The sequence below is a fragment of the Hippoglossus hippoglossus genome, chromosome 13 (assembly GCF_009819705.1).
Source record: "Hippoglossus hippoglossus isolate fHipHip1 chromosome 13, fHipHip1.pri, whole genome shotgun sequence".
Lineage (NCBI taxonomy): Eukaryota > Metazoa > Chordata > Actinopteri > Pleuronectiformes > Pleuronectidae > Hippoglossus > Hippoglossus hippoglossus.
In genome coordinates, this window is record NC_047163.1 from 26919182 (window position 1) to 26940526 (window position 21345).

General features: G+C 40.2%; 1 protein-coding gene across 1 annotated transcript in view; it reads left to right on the plus strand.

Annotated features, from left to right (window-relative positions):
- The window catches only part of zgc:153039 (uncharacterized protein LOC767698 homolog), a 68834-nt gene that overhangs the window by 16282 nt on the left and 31207 nt on the right, over positions 1-21345 (plus strand). Inside the window, exons 7-8 of the mRNA XM_034604497.1 lie at positions 12226-12383; positions 18871-18953. Coding sequence (XP_034460388.1) covers positions 12226-12383; positions 18871-18953 — 241 coding nt within the window. The remainder of the gene's footprint in view (positions 1-12225; positions 12384-18870; positions 18954-21345) is intronic.

Sequence of the window (21345 nt, forward strand, 5' to 3'; positions counted from 1 at the left end):
TATTTTAAAGGCAGAGCAGTCAAGAATGTATTTCAGGGAGGAGGGAGTAGCCAATTGAAGACGATTGCACTCCACGGTGAGGGTAGATCTTAACACCTGCCTACCTGTGTCAGCGTGTGTGTCGCTCTCACAGCACCGAGGTGAGGAGGGGGAGTCAGGGATCAGTGTCAGTGTGTGCTCATTTTAATGAGGGACGAGGTGATTAAACTCGGCTGACGGCTTCAGCCACTTCAGACATGGTTTTAACATCAACCGCCAAGGCTTTTTCATTATGCCTTGTATGTGGAGGTCTCAGTGGTCATGAAAGTCCTGGGAAGTCCTGGACTTGTGGTCTGTGAGCTCCTGGAGGTGAAAGTAAAGGGATTTGTAAAATGGATCTTCACCTGTAACAAGTAACAACAATATGGAATATTAGACATTTTTAACTTTTATCATGCATTTAATAAAGCGTTAACTATATTTTAAGAAGCATTCCAGGTAAGTAATACAACTTTGCGCAAGTTGTGGAATTTTAGGTGTCATCTCTACAGGAAGATTGAGTTTGCAGATGCACTGACGGCTCTGAGCGTTTCTTTTTTTTGCTTTTCAAGCGTTTTTCCACCGTATGAGCACATTTTCTGCCTCACTGCTATTAGCACGGCAGAGAAAAGGCTCATTTGGATGAGAAAGCCATACAGCTGTTTTCCAGGTCACCGTTAATAGAGCTGCACCATATTCAGTCAGTTTTTTGACGTTATCGCTGATAGTATGCCAGTATGGTAAGAGGGCCGGTGATGATGGCGATGAAGGCTGAGGGAATTTGAGATAGAGGTAGAATCTATTAACCTCATGTGACCAGCTAGCCAGCCATGACAGATTGCCCTGTCGCTACTTTATCAAGCTCTTTTGGTATTGTGTGTGTGTGTGTGTGTGTGTGTGTGTGTGTGTGTGTGTGTGTGTGTGTGTGTGTGTGTGTGTGTGTGTGTGTGTGTGTGTGTGTGTGTGTGTGTGTGTGTGTGTGTGTGTGTGTGTGTGTGTGTGTGTGTGTGTGTATACGTGTACGTGTACGTGTACGTGTGTTTGTTTGGCAGAAGAAAGATGAGAGACAGAGGCACTTCGGGGGGTGTACGGATTGCACGCGCATTCACAAGGCTGCATGTCAGAGATAGCTCGACAAAAGAAGGCCCAGCAGATCCAAATTATTGTAATCATCAAGTCAGTTATTATTACAAAAGCCTCTATAGCGTCGGGCGGATTAGCCCACAGGTCACTGACGCACGGTGCCATGGAGAAGGAGTAGAAAAACACACGTGTGTATAGTCAATCAAGCAAAGACAAAAACACACACACACACACGTAGCAAACCAGTGTTCCAGAATGAAACCAGTTTTGAAATCAAAAAAACTGTAGAGCAACAGCGAGTTTTTATGCTCACTTTAAGTTTCTTTAAGTACTTCTATCTTAGTGAGGACAATCATTGGCATAATGCATTTACCAGCCTCTAACCCTATCCTTAACCATCACAACTAAATTCCTAACTCTAACCATTAGCCTAACCCCAAACCAAGTCCTAACCCCGAACAGCCAATTGAATTTTTGAGGACCAGCCAAAATGTCCTCACAATGATGGTATCGAACCAAAATTGTTCCTCATAACTATAGACACACACACACACACACACACACACACACACACACACACACACACACACACAGGATTATGTTTTATCAGGATTATGCAAAAACTACTGAGTGGATCAACACCAAACTTGGTGGAGGGATGTTTGTGTGGATTTGGATCAGGGGGCAGATCCAGGATATTTTTCACTTTCTTTAACAATGTGAGAACGGGTGTTTGTCTAAGTTTTTTGTTGATTTCTCAGAGAATAATTCATGAATCTTGATTTAAAAAAAAAAAAGTCAGACATGTTTAGGGGACTGATATTTATGAGTGTGTGTGTGTGCAGATTCAAATAAAAATCTGGATTTAGTTCATTTAAATGTGGTTTCATAAGGGGGCTGTTGGACCGTGACAGAAGCTCCCTTTGTGCCAATGTAGTTGAAATTACACATTTCCTTCCCCCTCTCCCCTAACATCAACCATCACAACTAAATGCCTATACCACCAACCCTGATCCCACACACACACTCTTTCCTATCCCTCCCTTCTCTACCAGGAAGCTCTGTGCGTCTCTGCTTTTCTGAATCAGTCTTTCTATTCACATTTTGAAATGTTTTATCTAATTTCTCCTTCTGCTGCTCTCATTTTACGACTGCTCTCCATTTCACCAGTTCCAATTTTCAGCCTCTCAATTTCGACAATCTAGTCACCAAAGTCCAATTTCCAGCCACTTGTTTGTATTTCTCCATCACTCGCCCTCAGTGATTGTAACTCGGGGGTACCAATATAAGATAGCAATATCGACAGCTGTGTTTTCTGATATTTAAGGTGGAAAGCACAAATTGTAGATTATCATCAACCCTGTCACCTAGAAATTTTGTTTACATAACACTAAATTTGTGTTCTCAACTATGCTGCGGTAACAAATGTAATTGCTGGAAGGATTTTATTCATAGACAATGTTCTATGCATGCATGTACTCATCAGGATCTGCACTGACACTGTCCACTCTCCTATTTTCCAGCACATAAACTCTACAGCAGTGTTTTTTAGAAATCCCATTTGCTTTTCAAATCTAGCCTGATAATTAGACCTACCATTTCAATTCACTTTATTCATTCGGCCTGACATTGTTAGTTGTTTTCTGCTCAGAAGTGAGGGTTATTATGTTTTATTTGACCCTAGACGTTCTGTAGCAACACCAAGGCAACAGCATCTGCTAAAAGCTCAAGAAGAGCTGCCAAATGGACTCTGTGGTGAGATATTGATCGATCTCCTGATGCCATTTGATTTTGATCCACAAAGACCAGAATTTATTTCACTGTTATTCATTATGATTCGATAAATTACAGACATCAACTTTACTGATCTGTCTGAGCACAGATTGGGAAGGAACCAAACCTCTTTTCATTAAAGGTAGAGTTGGTTATTTGTGTATGAAACACTTCTTATTTTATTTGTGGAGATTCTGCAATCAACAAATAGAAGAGAAACAGAGACAAAAGGCATTGTCTGTGGCCCTCGCAGGACTGTAATGAACGCGACCAATCATTTCAAGCAGAGCAAACAAAAATGATTGGCTGATGTACCTCTCACTTAGCTACCTGCCTGCACGCATCCTGCCCGTGCTCTCACTGCTAATAACCGGAGAGAGACATTTACAGCATAACGAAAAGCCAGAAGTTAGCGAGCGAGTTACGGAAAAGTCATCTTTTAGCAGTTATCAGTGCACGTTCATGTGTTTTGGAGGCGTCACTTTGAAGATATGGCCGATGGGAGGGGGCTGGATGTATCTGTTGCATTTCTTTCAAAGTGTAGCCTGCTCTTGCAAACTTTTCCAGGATTACCAACCCTAGCTTGAATTCATCTGCTCTGTTTGTGTTGTCAAGACATCAGCCTGTCCTCTGCAGACAGCTGACTGGCTAGCATTAGCTACCTTGCCGGGACAGACTGAAGAACATAGAATCCACATAGTCTTCACTTTACTTCCTCTGCCTCACATCACTTCTCTTCAAGAAACAACAAACAGAGCTCAGGTCAGTGTGCTGAGTCTGTTTCTCAGTCTGTCCTGTGACCTCAGAACTTACTGTGAGCGAGAGTCAGCTAAACATCCTGAATCAGGACAGTCCTGTAAACTGGGACAGGTCTGTAAAAACTGTTTCTTTTACACTTTTTTGACTTGAAATACATATTTCGTTTACATTGTAGGAACTGAATTCCCACAGAGTAAACTTTTCTTTTCCAGAACATGCTGGCCTAACTGAACCACTTACAACAAGTCACCACTGAATACACTGAAAATTTTGTACAGATGTACATGTCATCATCAGGAGTAGTGGCACAGCTATGCCAATGTTTTACAGATTTTTGGGTTCTTTTTTCCGTCTAATCTCACTTATCGTTTTGTGTATGTAGGATTTTTTCTCAATACACCTCTTTATATTGCTTTCTCTGGTCATTTATGTTTTTGTGCTTTCCATGTGCTATGTACCTTTTGTTTTTGTCTGCGCATATACTTCTTTTTTTTTTTTTTTATATCTATTTGTTATTTGTATGATAGTCACCATCAACTTGTCATGAACTGCAGGTTATATAAATCACATTTACATGTTGGACTGAAGTACGCCGTTAATTAATTTAAACAATCACTAATGTGGACAGCAACCCTCAATGTAAGAAAACTGAGTTATAGAAGACGGGGGACAACCCAAAAATGACGTCAGGGCTTCCCTCTCTAGTCATCACTGCTTCTGTGGAATTTGATCAAAATTAGACATAGACATGGATATAGAGTCTTTATAAAATGTCTGGTCTCTTGTCACCCAAATCCTCAATTTTCTCTCCTTTCTCTTCTGTCTTTCGCTCGTCATCCTGTATCTTTTTCTAGAATCACTGCAACTTTTTCTGGGACATGTTGAAGGTTTGGCTTTCAAACCCCCACCCCATGAAAAATAAAAGAATAAAAATAGACGAAAATCGGGACAACTGTGAAAAAGAAGAGAGAAAGAGAGAGAGGGAGAGGCGATGAAAGTGACCGGAATCACTGCAGTGGCAAGATAGGGGGTGAATAACAAAAGAAGGGACCATGGCTGTGTGGATGGATGGATGAATGATAGAGAGGGAGAGAAGGGAGAAACGAGAGAGGGAAGCCAAGAATGCTGCTTCTGGTTGATAGTGCCATGAAAAAAGGGATGGTAGTAAGGCGAGGAGGGGAGAGAGGGAAAAGGAGTGAGGGCGAGGAGAGAAGGGATGCTGGATGTGTTGCCTGACAATGGCTACAGTCTGGATGAGGCGGAAGAGAAAGAATGAGGCTGAAGGCAATAACATTTCTGAATCTTTTCTGACGAACAAACAAGGAACAAGCATAGTAAAAGTAAAAGTCAATGGACCATTTCGTTTCTTAAGTTTCTTCTGTATGACTGGAGTGAAAAAAATGTTTGAGATCTTTGGAAATATCTAATTTTACTAATACGTTTCCTTACTGAAACTTGGATGAGAAGGTGGATACCGCTCATATACTAAAAATGTAACCTATCACCGGTATAGAGCCTTGAATCAAATCCCTGTACCATCACCTCTCACAGTCAATTATTAAATGGGAACTTTGTGCTAAGTTCAGCAGAGCTAATTGTTTACTGGCTATACAGTAGGTTGATTTCTAGTGTACTGAGGGCAATGTAAGTCTTTGCAAGAAGTGTGTAAGTTTTTTTTAAATTTTTTATAATTTCTTAATAATAATATTTATATGTAACACCTTTCAAAACACAGTTACAAGGTGTAAGATGAAAAAATTAATAATATAGAAAAGTTGAAAAAGCAAGAAATCTGAAACAATTAAAATCTGTTTGAAGATCACACAACATTAGAGCACAAATACAAAATTAAAAGATGTTACAGATGAGAAAAGAGTTAAAACAAGATAAAATAAAACATTATAAATTAATTGAAATAGTCGGTAAGATCATAACTTTCTTGCGGGCAACCTTTAGTGCGTTGTAGCAGGACTCTAGTGCAGGGTAGCTGGATATTTCAGTTCAAATTTATATCGATTCGATTGCCTTGTCTGTTTTGGGGTGACAAAATAAAAAACGCACTTTAAAAAAAATACGTAAATGTCCTTATTTCTACCTGGACTGTCCCTCACTGTCATCTACTTGAATTATATGTGTGGCGGGAGGGGCTGCCTGCCAACGTGTCTTTCATGATAACTTCACTGTGGGGCCCCAAAGGCAAAACATTTCAAAGTTGCAAATAGTGACTTCAAAGTTGAAACTTGAAACAGCATGTGCTCAGCAGGAAGAAATATAATGCAGCTCTTGTATGTATTTGCCCTTCAGTTGCCCTGTAACTTAGCCCATTTTTTTGTACCTGCATTTTACTTTGTTTTAGCCTTGCTTCCTCTTTGCTGCTGGTATGTTTTTTTTAATCAGCTGCTTGCAAGTATGAAAAATAGAACCCGTGTAATTTACCACTCAAGAGACATTTGCTACGGCAAACACAAACTCTGTAGTCTGTGACCCATTGTGAAACACTATTTGGGTCACTGTGATTTTTAGGAGGAAGAAAATAAACTACATTTGGAACATCAGGTGGTAAAGGTCCTTGATTTATCCAAAAAGTTTCAGAGTTGTGCTAGAAAGGACCAAAAGGATAAGCAGGAGAAGCGAACAAAAGTGTGTGACTGATCCAGTGGGGGGAAAAAGCACAAACTAAAGAATAAGAAAACAGAGGAATGTAAATACACAATGTGTGGGTGAAGAGACACCGCAGAAATACTCCATGTTGTTCTGAGAATGAAGCAGACAAATAAAAAAGAAAGACTCGACTTTTCTGGAAAAGTGAGAGGAATTTATACGCTGTGTGTGTGTGTGTGAGATCGAGATTGTAAGCGTGTGCACAGAGCCCCTGTTAGTTATTTATCCCGTTAAATAATCCTTAACCACAGTCTACTCCCCTGAGAGCACTTAACTCTCCCTCTCTCTTCCTCTGTCTGACTCTTTCAACCCCTCTCTGTCTCCAGTTTAACTTTTTGTTTGCTTCATTTTCTTCTTCTGCTTCTTTATGTGTCTATATTTCCCCCCCCCCCCAACCCATTTTTACTTTGGCTACACTCTGGAAAAACCAAAGTGAAGGTGTAGTGAGGCTAAATCCCAACACTAAATCCCAGCAGTAAAGGGTGTAGCTCTGTGCTGATGCATTTGCTGCTGTGGAGACGATTTGGTCGTGGTTAAGATGCCTGAGCTCATTCAGAGCCCACCGGCCCAGACACTGACTGGACAGGTAACACAGGTGTTTTGTGAGGTGAGATCTACGTGTTCAGGCTGTTACGGCTCCGACTTTTGGAAATGTTCTCTGAGGATTTTGGCAGTGATTGTCTCGGTTTTTTTCTTACTGAAATGGTGGAAAATTACTTCTCTGTTGGTTTGTCATCGTGAGTGACATCTTTTACATGACACTTTGTCATTTAATGCACTGTTACACAAAACATATTGATTAGTTAAGCATTCAACACTTAGTTTTTAAAAAGAAAAGGGAAGCTAAAGGAAAGGTTTTTTGAGAAAAGCTTTTGTTTAAATACACCAGTAGTGTATCTTCCCATGCCTGCGTGCAAACCCGGAGTAAAGGGGTGACAAAAGAAAAATACAATAATAATAAATGCTGTTGATAAATGCTGTAATACTGATGGAGAGACAGATAAGAGGGACTAACCTTTACAGTCAACAGGGAGTCAGCGTATTGCCTTACAGGAACATCTCCATATATAGAGACACAAATGGTTAGATAATGGTGCAATGAGCAAAACACTTATGTTAGCCATAAGGCAGAGCCATCTCGTGGCTCTGACCCCACTTGAGCATTTATTGGACATTTGGAAGCCGTTTTACTCAGGATCATTAAACTAGATGATCCTGGATCGTTATGTTAGACCTGATGAGGAGTGACCTCGCCCTCTATATGAGCTGAGACCACCAAGAGCTGCTGCAGCAGAAGCTCACAGTGTGATGGAAATCTTGCTGCTGACGTTGTAATGAACACACACACGCACACAAACACACTTGGTGTCAGCACTTCATTTTTCATCCCATTTGAAAAATCACAGATAATTAATCCATAATGTTCGACCAAAGCGCTGGTGAATTATCAGAAGCACAAACACATGAAATGATGGATTAAAAGATGAATACGCATGAATACACAAATGAGGGCTTGAATAAAAATGGTAAACAAATGAGCTGAAGGATGTGGCGGGCTGGGGGGAGTGAGAACAATCAGCCAAACAATCTCTGTGGGCTCCTTTTAGTCGTTTAGCTTTGTTTCCTCCTCCTTCTCTAAATTAGCTCTTTTAATCTGTCACTCGCTCCCTCATGCTTTGATCGCCGCTTTATGTGCATGGCAGAGCTCATTTCAACTGGATGATCTGATCAATAATTACTATCCAGGCCACACACACACGCACACGCACAGCACACACACACACTTGAGTCACTTATGAGCAATACTCTGTTGGTAATGAATACACAGCTTCCCAAGAAACACAAAATTATTAAACACAGACTCCATATTGTTGTTCGTTCTGTTATGACTCAAACATATGGACAATCTCTCTCGCTCTGCCTATCTCTCTCCCTTTCACACACACACACATACACACAGACACACCATTTGTCATCTGTCATCCGGATTGCAGTGGCTTTGTTTTTGGGAGCGAGTTTGGAAATGTCAAGCTTTTTTTTCGAGATTTATTTTGCTCCTGCCGCACGTCAGAGAAATTAATAATCAGCCCATAAGGTTTGACCCACATCATCACTCACCTCTCTCCCATGCACACACAGTTGAATCCCTCGTCATGCTTAGCATGCTTAGCACACCCACTTCAACTGTGTGCATGCGTATCAGTCCATTGGATGTTTTTTTTAGCGTTATGAATATGTCAGACACTCTTGATTAAAGCTATTGTTCGTAAACTTTTCTCTGCAGTGCTCATACCACACACATTCGCACAAACACACACTCACACACACACACACACACCCCAAATAAACAAAGTAGTTGGCATTTCCTAATTTGGAGGGTGATGTTAACTTCTCCACAGAACCTTTGTTTAGTTGATTTGTGGCAATGTGGATGTGCGCGCCTGTGTGTGTTTGTGAGCGTGTGTGCGAATGTCTGTTTGCGTGTGTGTGTGTGCTGCCTGCCTCTCCGGTTCAATGTGAAATAATAGTGTGCCCAGATCTTTGGATGGAGTGAACAATACCTAATAGGACCATGATAATAAGTATTAAAATCACTGGACCTGAAAGAAAACGTGATGAGACTCTTAATTACAAGGAAAATAAGAGAGAGATGAAGGGAGGGAGAGAATGGACATTGGTTCAAGTAGAAATAAAATGAAAGAGAGAAAAAAAAAACCTTGAGTGGGTTTTAAAAATATCATAATGAGGGGTTGAAGGTGGTTAGAGAGGGGGAATAGATGGATTGGATGTGGTTGTGTGCTTCGAAATAGAGGGATTGAGTTAGATGGAGAGGGAGAAATATTTTGCACTCTAATTCTCCTCTCTCTGGCTGTGTTGTATTGAAAAGATGGGGGGGGGGGGGGGGCAGGTCGTAATCATCCACACCCTGCTGTGGTTTTTGTACTCTCTGATCTCTCTGCCGCCATGTCTAGTGCAGCATCTGTTATACACACACACACACACACACACACACGCACACGCACACACTCTCTCTCAGTGGAGTGAGCCCCTTACTCCAGGATCTCATGATTAGGCACCCTGGCAGAGTAATCATCACCCCCTCTTCAACCCTGGTCTTTTTCATTGAACATGGGCATATCCCCCCCCCTAGAACAGATGAGTTTGAAATGAAACTGAACCTTTTGAACTACTTGATTTTGATCTGTTGGTATGAATGTTATCTAACGATAAACATTGTCTGTGGCTGCACAGACTGTATATGTGTAATCTTTGTCTGGTTTGTTGCATGTTCAATTTTCAATTCTAGGTCTATTTTTTTTTTTTGCCCTTCTGTTTCTCTGAAATAAAACATAGAGCTTACCTGATTTAGTTTCCAGGCAGGTATAACATAGAAACTGTTACATTGTATGACTGTCAAAGTTTACAGTAAATAGACAATATTACGATATTAGCCAAACGCTGTTATATAAACCTTATTTTCTGAATACCTTAATCTTAATAAGGTCATACCTGGGATAAGGAATAGTTGAATTAAGAATTGAAGAGTTATTAAAGAGTATTCCGATCTTAGTTTCATTATGTACACATGGATGCTAATCACAGTATTCACATTTGAGTTTTCATAGTATTTAGCAATTTCAACATATGGCAGTTAACAACTGCCTGACCACTCATGTCCGGGTTAAAAAATGTAGTTGGATGCATATTGACATGTGTCATAATCAGACTTTGCTCTGATGTGAACATGTAAACAGTAATATGAATGGAATATTCTTCTAGCAACTCATGTAAACAATGTCTTATTCAGAATAAGGTTAATTACCACAGTATTGTTGTTTATGTAAGCGTAGTCACTGTCGTTTTGCATACGCCATCATATATTTCTGATAGGGATCATCCTGCTGATGAATTCGGCAGGTTCTACCTATTAGTTAGTTTAGTGTCCTTTAGTGTTTTTTCATAACTTTTGCCATATCGTTAATCTGCTCTCTGAAGCTTCTCTGGGACAAACTTTTACCCTGTAACAATTTTACTTTGTCAGGTTATAGCAGCTCCACAGAAACAACAAGACTCTCCTTCTTCAGAATGAGTCTCCATAGTCCACTACAAAACTTGACTGCATTACCTTGTCTCTGTCAGAATGACGTAGAGTGAAAGCTGCTTGTTTGGGTTTGGAAAGATTTAACTTTATCAAGAACATTTGTCTTCTTAAATCATCCAGTTTAGCTCCATGTTTCCAGCTGTACTAATACTCAAGTTTGGCCTTTTTCATCCGCGCGACCATGCCCACTCAAAGTAGGCCCACATGACTTGTCTGATGCCTCATTAAAAAATAATTGTTTGTTCAAAGAGCAATGTTCCAAATGTGCTTTCTGTTCTTGACAGTCTTCATGACGCTTGTCAGAAATTACATGGAACAACAATGTTTATGTTTTGTTCACCCTCGCCATGATCTAGACAGGCATACAACCATAAGGTAGAACCCTTAAAGGGATAGTTCACGCAAAAAAGAAAATTCCCTCATTATCTACTCACCACTATGACGATGGAGGGGGGGGGGGGTAAGGTGTTTAAGTCCACAAAACACTTCTGTAGTCCCGGGGGTAAACAGTGTTGCACCCACAGTGAACTATCCCTTTAAGGAAATCTTAGTCCACTATTAATAAAGGGCATTTTCACCTCTTAAAGTCTGAACCATGGTCTTAACCAAGGTTATTATAATTTTTTTTTACATTGTTTACATTTGATCGGGTATGATTTGGTTTCACATTGTAATTTAGGGAACACACTTTAAGAATTTTGTATGACATATGTACATACTGTTGTTATTTCTTACGTGAGCTGTGTCTACCTATACTTGTCGGTGTATCTTCAGTTCAGCGAGCTGTAGTCTTACTGTGTGAATGGAGAAAATAAATGAATGAGTTCATATTGTTAATTTCATTACCACTGTAACATCATTATGGCTTTACACAGTACTCGACTCTAGTTCAAGTGTGTCAAATGAACGTCATTGTCACTCAAACATTATATTGTCGGATGCCAGTCCCGCAAGCTGGTTCTGTTTAAATTTTTTTTCTTCTTCTAATGTTCAGCATGATGTCAACTTCCTGCAATTGGTCCGAAAGTCGTAACTATCCCAAAAAGTGACCACCTCTTTTGGTTGGACTAAATTTTGGACTGAGGCACCCTTTAAACCTGTTATTTTGGTTTGGACTAAACTGAAATGTCAGAAGATATAGAGTAGACAAGGTTTGCTTGAAAGCGCACAGAGTTTATTTTCATTTCATTACATTACAATGGCAGACGGTGCAGCCTGCGACGCACAGACTATAATTTCAGTGTCTACTATAACGTAGAAAAATACAGTGGAAACCAGATATAGTGATATCTGATAGTTATTAACCACTTATATGGATCAAAGCTTTGGACAGAATCCTTCCCATACAAATGCTGTTTAAATAATTTGGTTATAGTGAGCAAGTAGTGCGCTTAGAGTGTTTATCTTGGGTCTTTTCTTATATGTTTTGACTGTAAATGCCATGGGATCATCTATCCCGATGTTTCACTGCATTCGGTAATAGGCGTCATATGCCAATTAATTTGACATGGCCCAACCCTACTAAGCAATTCACACAGCTATGAGAAATGAGTCGAATTATCACATCTTGCCAATCTTTATCCTCTCTCTCTCTCTCTCTCTCTCTCTCTCTCTCTACTGTAATTTTTGTAATGAAATTAAAAGATGTATAAAGGGGAAATAATATTTCTTTTAATTTAGTCAATTTTAAAGGCCAGAAGCAAACCCCCATCCATGATTGTTTTAATTATTAACCTTTATTTGACCAGGAAAAGTCCCGTTGAGTTTTAAATTCTCATTTTCAAGAGGATATTTATATAATGTTTAATTTTTTTCCCAAACCTTTACAGTGTTCTGCTGCAGAGGGATTACAGTTTCCTGAGGGACATTAACGTCTGGAAACCCTTCGTCACCATCGGGGTTTATTCTTCCACGCTCTCTGCTGCCATGAGCAACCTCATTGGAGCCTCACGCATCCTCTACGCCTTGGCCAGGGATGACTTGTTTGGTAGGTAGCACAACTAAAAAGAATTGGCATTTAAAGGAGATATATTATGCTTTTTCAGTGATATAGATATATTTTTGTGAATGTACAAATTAAATGCCCAAAGTACCACAGAAAACACTGCTCTTGAATCTCCTGAGCCCCTCATCAGTAATCCCACCGATCCTGCATCATCATGATGTCATGTGACGATGCCCCACATTTGCATGATGCATGCCTTGCAGCTAACATTTTCTATACGCATTGGTAGTGATTGACCAAACACAAAAGATTGGGCCAGCTGGTCAAACTGAGCAGACTTGGGCCCAATCCCATTTCACCCCTTGGAACGAGCCCTTAGCCATTGCCCTTCATTTGCGCGCTCCCGTCTAGGGGTAGGCTGTCCCAATACCTTTTTAGGATGAAGGGGTGGGGCCAAAGATTTTTCAGACCCTCATCTAAACCAAGGGGTATGGAAGTTTCCCAGAATGCCTTTGCGAATCACTGGCAAGCTGGGAGAGAGACCCACAAATGTAGCAATTTCTCCATTAATACGGATTAAAAAATTATGATAATGATTGTAATATCTTAGTTTAATACCATTTCAATGTATTTTGGTCACCTGTTTTTTTTTCCTCGTATTTTCACATAATTTCATGTTGCATCCCCCCTCTTAGAAGATACACGATGCACTTGATTGAACCATCGTATAGCAGCGATGTTACTGAACTGAACTGCTCCTCTAATAACAAAGCATCCTGGCAGGGTTTTATACAGACCACTGCTCGCAGCCTGTGTGCTTTAAAGAGAGAGCTAAAACCAAATGTTTCAGACAGAGGCTGAACAGAGAAATGGAAAGCATGAGGAAAGTACGATTTGTCTGAACATTAGAGCATGTAAAACGTTAAGTAATAGTGCAAATTAAAATTATAATCTTGAATATGAGCAGAATATGTCCTCTTTAAAGTCAGCGTTGGAGGTATTTTTTGGACAGAGGCAGATAGACACATTTCATTGATTAAACTATACCAGACTGTCTTTTTTATGTTTTTTTTTCATAATTTGAAGGGTAAAGTCAAGAATAGTTATTTTAAGTGTACACTTTAAAATAAAGCAACCAAAAGCAACTTCAGGGCAAACAACTCGACACCTTTACCTTCATCCTCATTGTCTATGCTGTATCAGCTAATTCAAGAGTCAGGAGCTTGCTTGATGTGATGGAAATGTCTTCCAGCAGCTGAAGCGTCAGACTGAGGGGACTAGATCAGGAGGGTGTTCACTTATTGATCAACAACTGTCATCTATAACACCTGACTCTGGCCTTCTGTTATGCGTTCAAATGGGCAAAGTTCACCCAAAATCTGTTGAAGGAAATATCTCAGCACTGCTGCCGGGCTGTTGAACGAGGCCTTTGACTGCACCTCTGCAACACTAAGATATTTGGCTATGGACCATATTTCCACAAAAAATATGAGAAGAAGAGAAGAAAAAGAAGAAATTACACTTGAGCAAATGTCAATAAATAACTAGGGCTACGTTGTAGCACTAACGGGCCCGAGCACAGGCAATTTGAAGCCTGTTGCGGTTAGTGGAGAGAGCGATCAATGACCAAGCACACGTCTCCACGTTGCATGCGTTTTGCGCACTGCGGCAAGGACGAACGCTTCACTTCCTGCGTCCATCACGTGATGTCGATCCTTGCCCGCTAATTGCTCATTACGGTCCACGCTATCAATTGCAGATCACACTGTGAAAATTTTATGTAAATCGAATGATAGTTGTAAAACAAAGCTTAATTCCTGTTGCCAGCAGGTGGTGCCATCACTATTATTACATACAGACTAATATATCTGTTCAAGAAGGGGCTCTGATGTAGCATGAGCAATTTTGTGTCAATTGGACAATGTTACAACAACTTAATTATCACACTGATCAGTAGGTGGCGCTATGACCCTGCACTAATATTAATATATGGAGCTGTGCAGGTCAGGATTGTGATTATAGGTCAGCATTTGGGGGCCGGTAGGATAATGCAGAGTGGATTCACAAAGTACTTCCTGTTTCATGGCGAATCAGTAGGTGGCGCTATGACACTGAGGAAATATTGACACATAGCGCTGTTCAGGCTTGGACTCTAATCATGTGACAGAAGTTTGGTAGTGATAGGACTATGCACACTGGAGTTATGACAACATCGTGTCCTTTGGCGAAGGATGATCCTTCGCCGCACCTCAATGTTTACACGGTTTGAGAAAATGTCACAATTCTGACCATGGTCCAATGACTTGACTGAGCTCTTTTGAGCTGTGTATTGTAAAGCAGCCAGGAGCAGTGCATCAAAGTATAAAACATGTCACTTCCTTTAGCCAGCAGGTGGCGTTGTGATTTTAAGTCATGATTTCTGTGTAGATGTCATCAGGCCGTCTTACATGTCTAGTTTGGACTCGATTGGACCATGTATGTCCGAGATACAGAACCTCGTGTTTTGATGGCGTGTAATCAAACTTTGACGCCACGCCACGGTCACACCGTGTGACGAAAAATCAATCTTTGAGGTAGTTTTCATCTCCATCTTGTTGTGATGACACGCATCTCCATATGAAGTTGATCTGATGAAAGTACATCAAAGTAAAAATGTGGAAAATGGCCAATATGGCCACTAAAGTCAAAATGGCGGGCTTCCTGTTGCTTTTTTCCAATTGCACCTCTGACCTTTTTTGTTTGTCTGGTCATGATACACCTGGGCTACGATTTTTGTGAAGATCGGTGAAAGCTAACTGAGGGGCTTTTCCTTAGATGGCGCTGTTGAGCCATTTTTCCACGCCCATTTCAAATTACTCCAGAATACAATTACTTTTTGGGGTTTTGAATTCCCTGCAAACTTTGGTTACAATTTGAGCATGTCTAGGCCCTGAAAAAGCCCCAAAAGGGAAATACAAATCCTTCGAAATACAATAGGGCCTCCCACCGGATGTGCTCGGGCCCTAATTATGATCCATTGCGGGTGACCTATACAAAACAGTGGAAAGACATATTGGCCGACTTGCTAACTGGCGAGCAGTATGTCAGGTAAAGCGTCTATCACATAATAAAAAAGTGACCAAAATGAAACCCTGTTACCTTGAATAAAATTGTGTTTTTCTCTGGATTTAAATATTGCTTAAGTCCACAAAATGTATAAAATAAGTCTAGTTATTATTACATTGTAGAATTGTTACACATTATATAAGGCAGAGTTTTAACTTTATGTTTGTGCACCGCCATGAGTGGCTTTGCAGCGAGACTGTCCTGAAGTGTGTTTGCCCTTTCTTGTGTGAAGTGAAGTGTCGAGACTACAAAGACACACTGAGGCCCTGAGGATACCGGTACAGAACAACTTAAGTAAATGATCACTGTCACTTTGTCCTGAAAGTTTAAACACAAAGATACTGAGTTGTAATGTTAGCCACAGTCAGACAGTAGTGATATCCACCTCACTTTGTGAGTCCGCGCTGCATGCTCCTTTGTCATTATTAATGACTGTGAGCAACTTCCTTATCCCATCCTCTGCTCCTCCGCTAAGTCCATTGCAAATTGATTTGGCCTGTTTCTGTCTGTGTCTACAGCCATGTGCGTGTGTGTGTCAGGGGAGATGAATGGCTGTATTAGTGGGAGTTCCTCTGTGGAGTGATCAGACGGAGCAGCGGCAGATGACTCTAGTTCAGCCGTCTGTTCACCAACAGCCAAAGGGTTAACCCCAATCAGATTAATCTGTTTAATTAAGAGTCAGTGACTCCGCAACCATAAATGTGTAATGCTCTTGTAGAAGCTGTTCGTATGACCAATGTGTGTGTGTGTGTGTGTGTGTGTGTGTGTGTGTGTGTGTGTGTGTGTGTGTGTGTGTGTGTGTGTGTGTGTGTGTGTGTGTGTGTGTGTGTGTGTGTGTGTGTGTGTGTGTGTGTGTGTGTGTGGATGCGTGCGCACGTTGGAAAATGAATGCATCCATCACTCAGTTTGCATAGGACAGAGGCAAGGTCAAGCAGTAAGTAGCATGCATGAATGACAAGAACATACACACACACACACACACAAACAAACAAACAAAGTTTTTTTTTGTCATCCCACATATCTTCCATTTCTCTCTCGTCTCTGAAACTTGTGTTCACCTCTGTCATGCCTTCTCTGTCCTCTCCATCACTCAGTCCTCTCCTCTCAGTTGCATTGATTGGACTTTAGAGTCATAAACGTTGATTCCGCCTCCACATCCCACTCCCCCACCTCCAGTATCCCTATATTGAGTTTCTCTTCTTGTATTTTTTTTAACTTTTTCATATATTTTTGTCTCGTGTTTAGATCTGTCTTTCATTTTTGTAACAACACTTACAAAGATGGCTGTTAAACAGAGCAGAGCCACTGCAAGATCCAACATAAACGTCATCTTCATCATGAGATCGAATGGCACATATTAAAAAAGAGGCTTGCATGCAAATGAACTGTAAAAAAAGTGAAGGGTCATCTTAGTTTGTCGTGCTTGCTGTCTCGCCCACACATTCACTGTTTTTCTCTCTCGCTCTCTCTTTTCAGACAAGACATTTAGTTAATTACATGCATTCTGTTTAAATGTCAGTTATCTTAGAATCTGCCATCCATAGTCTGAATCCAGTCGGTGGCTCTGTAAACTACAGCATCATTGTTGCCCAGAGGTCTGTTGTCAGAAACTGGTCTGCTTCAGCCTCCATATGAAAAAAGCCTTTTTATAAATAGTAGACAGCAGCAAAATTCACACATTACATGATGTCCACAGGGGTTTTTCCCTTTTCTCTACAATTTAGCAATTCAAAAGTTTTACTGATAATTTATTCGGGCAACCTTTTTTCAAAATGAACTCTGAGACGTCATTCTTTCTCTGTCATTTTGGAAGGACACGATGGCTATGACTCTAGATACCAGTAAAACCCATGAGCCTCAGCTGGCAGTGCGGTGACGGGGAGCAGTACAGTCAGAACTGTCAATCATCAAATTCAACGATGGACTGTTTTGAATTTGAATCAACAAAACACGACACTGTAGTTGCCTAATGAATTTAAAATAAGAAATATTTAAGCCACAGATTAAATAATTTTCTGAACTCATTCTAGCTGGCTGAAAATGCACCTTAGGAGTCTTAGTTCAGTTCTCCCTCAAAGTTTTTATTGACACAGGCTTCTAAATTTAACTTTCTATCAAAGTGATATTTTCTAAAGCAGTTATTAATCATCGTAGAAGTGCTTCAACCATGACATTATTTATGGGAAAACTAATTGGGAACCAGTGTCACCCAAAATGGCTCCTCTCACTTTGTAGATCTGCTCTGTTTTAATTCACTTTTAGTTACCGCAGCCTTGAGACGTTCAAGAGGTGGTTAAGTTGCCTGTGCAGCTAAAAGCAATCTCGGCAATTAAAGTGTTATTCAGTTCATGTTTTCATTTATTTCTTCTTATATGGCAGAGCAGTTGAAGTACTGTATTAGTGGGTGTTTAAACCGTAACTGTTAACAAAATGCAAAAGCCCGCTTTTGTGGGGGCGTATTGTTTCAGGTAGTAAGATGATAAACTACGACCCAGGAAGTCTCATTAGAGATAGTGTACCACAGTTGATAATACTATGATATTGTCTACTCATTGGAACCCGATAAAGAGGTTTTTGAGCTGATTGTTTTTCTGAGTTATGCTATGAGCCTGTTTAATCAAAACATCACATGTTCCTGCACCTTTATGCATCTTCGCCTAGAATTTGATCGTGCAGGTGTTTGAAGATTTTGACCTTTTTTAAAGAGTACCTGCATTTGTTTGTTGACCCCATTCCAGGATTTACCTGTTGAGCACATTCTTGGACAAACCTGTAGTAAAAACCTGCTCAGTGTTTATAAAAGACCCCAGTCCTTGAAATCCTAGAATATAGGCAGCACACAGGGCACAACATTAGTAAATTGTATTTTTCCTGCTTGAAGTAACCCTTAAATCAATCAGTAAATGTCCACTGACAGTAAACACGCATCTGCTTTTTATTTGATAGGTGTACACATTATTATTTCATGGGGGCAGTACATTGTCAAAAATGATCAGGAATATCAGTGGGGAGGAGGTGTTGGTAAGAGGAGCCGATTTTAAACTGTGCATGTGTGAACTCTTGAAGTATTGACAACAGGCACGATCAACTAGGAATGTCCACCGGATATTTCATTTACTCAGTGCCCACACTGTGTTGAAAATTGTGTCATATTTTCCACTGCTAGAAGCAATGCTCGCTGACATTTATTATAGAACGTTGTGGAAGAAATTCTCCAGTTAACCGAAGGTTGGTCATTCATCGCATTCTTTCTTTGATTAAACTTTTCTGTTCTCATATGTATCCAGAATTTCACTGATGTGGGTTTTGAAGGTCAGTGCTGATATTTTTATACAGAGGCTGCACAAGGATATTTTCAAGCTAGTGCTTCCCTCAGATGTGAAGGATTAATTGTTTCCATCAACATCTATTTTCTTTCCTGTAGGTAAGGTTCTGTCTCCAGCCAAGAAGACGTCCCTCAGCGGTAACCCCTGGGTCTCTGTGCTCATCTCCTGGTTTCTTGTGCAGGTTAGTGGTGATAAACAAATACAGAATGGTGGATATAGTCAATAAGGACATTTAATACAGATGAAAGAACAGGCAGATCCTGCAAAATACCAACAAATTAACCAGTTAGGGCATCAAAGCAAACTGAGAAGTATTGCAAAAGAGTGCACAAAAGTTCTTTGATCTGATGTTTTGAAAGAATAAATTTAAGGAAACGAAAATCATGATTACTTTTTAATTAAATGTTATCTGAGGAGGAAAGGAGCATTAAGAAAGTACATTTCAGCTTTTGGGACTCAATGTCTCAATTGTCAGAATTTCAGGCAACATTCACTATTATTGTCTAGTGAATTAATTAACCAAATTAAATTAGTTCCTAATTGTGTTCACTCTTTTGTTGTGCAATCAATCGTTCCAAAAACATAGAGCTTTAAAGGTCAAGATTTAAGATAACACTAACCTTAGACTTGCTTTGAATATTTTAGTGAAATCAATAAATCTGGGATAAATTCCTGCTGATCTATGGGAGCAGTGAAGATAAGTAGGAAAGAAAAGGAAGCTTCTAACAAGCAGCTATTATTTCGGGATAAAAAATGCAAGGTTGGCAAGGTAGTGGGACAAAAATCAGCCCATTGTTTGGATTGTAAAGTCTTGTCATAGAAACTTTCCTCAGGCAACAAGATCAGAGAGGCCTCCTTTGTGACTCGAGAGAATTCCTCCTTCAAACAGAACTGATTCTTTCAGAGAAGAAATGAACTCAGCCTGGGTAGTTTGATGTCTTTGTTTCCTGTGACTACTTTAGAGGGTGGATACCAGACCCACTTTTCTTCAACAGACTGGATGGGTTAGGCAAAAACGTAGAAATGATGTTCAAATGATGATCAGCGGCTATCTCTGACCGAGAGATCCCCATGAGCATCGGGGCTACTAAAGTGCACAATGCTCAACTTAACACTGGGAAACACAAAGTCAGTGCTTCAACGTGCATTAACTGCGTTGGGTTTGAGTCGGTTCAGGTCACACTCGGTTAACACACTCGGTTTGTGTTCAGACATATGCGTCCCAAGCTGCACTCGACCACTCAGTCTGCATCTAAGCTGTCATAGTGTTATCTTTTTGCCATTTATGTTCAACAAATAATGTGTGAGCTCAATCATTCATGAGGATCAGCCATTACACACACTTTATTGGGATGCATTATCGCGCATTCCAATGAAGTGCTCTAGAATCACTCAAGTCTCCTGGGTTTAATAGTGTTCAATGAGTGTCCATAGCTATTATATCATATTTCTGTTTGCTACCATAGAGAAGTTACAAAAGAGAAATCTGCTGTTCCCTTTTTTTCACCCAAAGCAGGATCCTGTCACCCCTCAGTTTTTTATTATTTTCTTTAACATAGATTGTTGTGAGGTTTTTACATTTTCTTGACCAATTAAATGTTAAAGGGGACATAGCATGCCCATTTTACCACAAGTTGATATGGTTCCTTGGGGTCTTAATGAAATGTCTGTAACATACTTTGGTCAAAATACCACATGGATCATTTAAAACAGCACCCTTTTTACCCTGTATAAAACAGCCCTCCACAGAGTGACCTGTTTTGAGTGCCTGTTCCTTTAAATGCTAATGAGCCAGCTCCCCCCTCCCCCCTCTCCCCCCATGATGGATGAGGTGGGGGGTGGGCCAAGGCCATGTAGGGAGACTTCCAGTGCATTGTTACGACACAAAACCCAGGAATCTCAATCGAGTCACTCAAGCATGACGTTTCTGACTTAGAGGAACCATAACAAAACGCGCGAGTGTTTTTTCCCAGAGTTTTTGGGTTGGTAGACATGCCAGATACCCACATTAACCTGTAGAAGCACTAACAAAGTGGAATTTGCATGCTATGTCCCCTTTAAACTACAAATAGCTACAAAATACTTTGAAGAAGGGCTTTTAAAACTAGCACAAGGGTTTAACAATTATACTGGTCAGTAAAAGAAAAGTTTTAAATATGGGCTTAGTTAGTTAGTCATAATAGTAATAGTTTTGAGTGGATCCATCTACAGTAAGTTATTCATAGAATTTTGAAGTGTAGTCCAGAAGCAATGGGAAGTCAATGAATGGTTGCTAAATTTTGAGTAATGTGTTCTCTTCTAGTAGTTCCATCTAAAAGTCAAGCTGTTGCATTTGGGACAAATTGAAGGCAATTTAGTCAGTGATGAATATAAGAGGCACAATAATCAAGATGGGATAAAAGGCAGCTTGATTAACCCTCTTCAGATCAGCAGCTGACATAAATGGTTTGATTTTCGAGAATCTTTTTTTCTTGTTTGTCAAAGTTCAGATTTACGTCAAAATTACTGTCAAATTTGCTTTATTTGTTACTTTAGTTACTTTATTAGTTATAAGATTATTCTTAATAATAGGG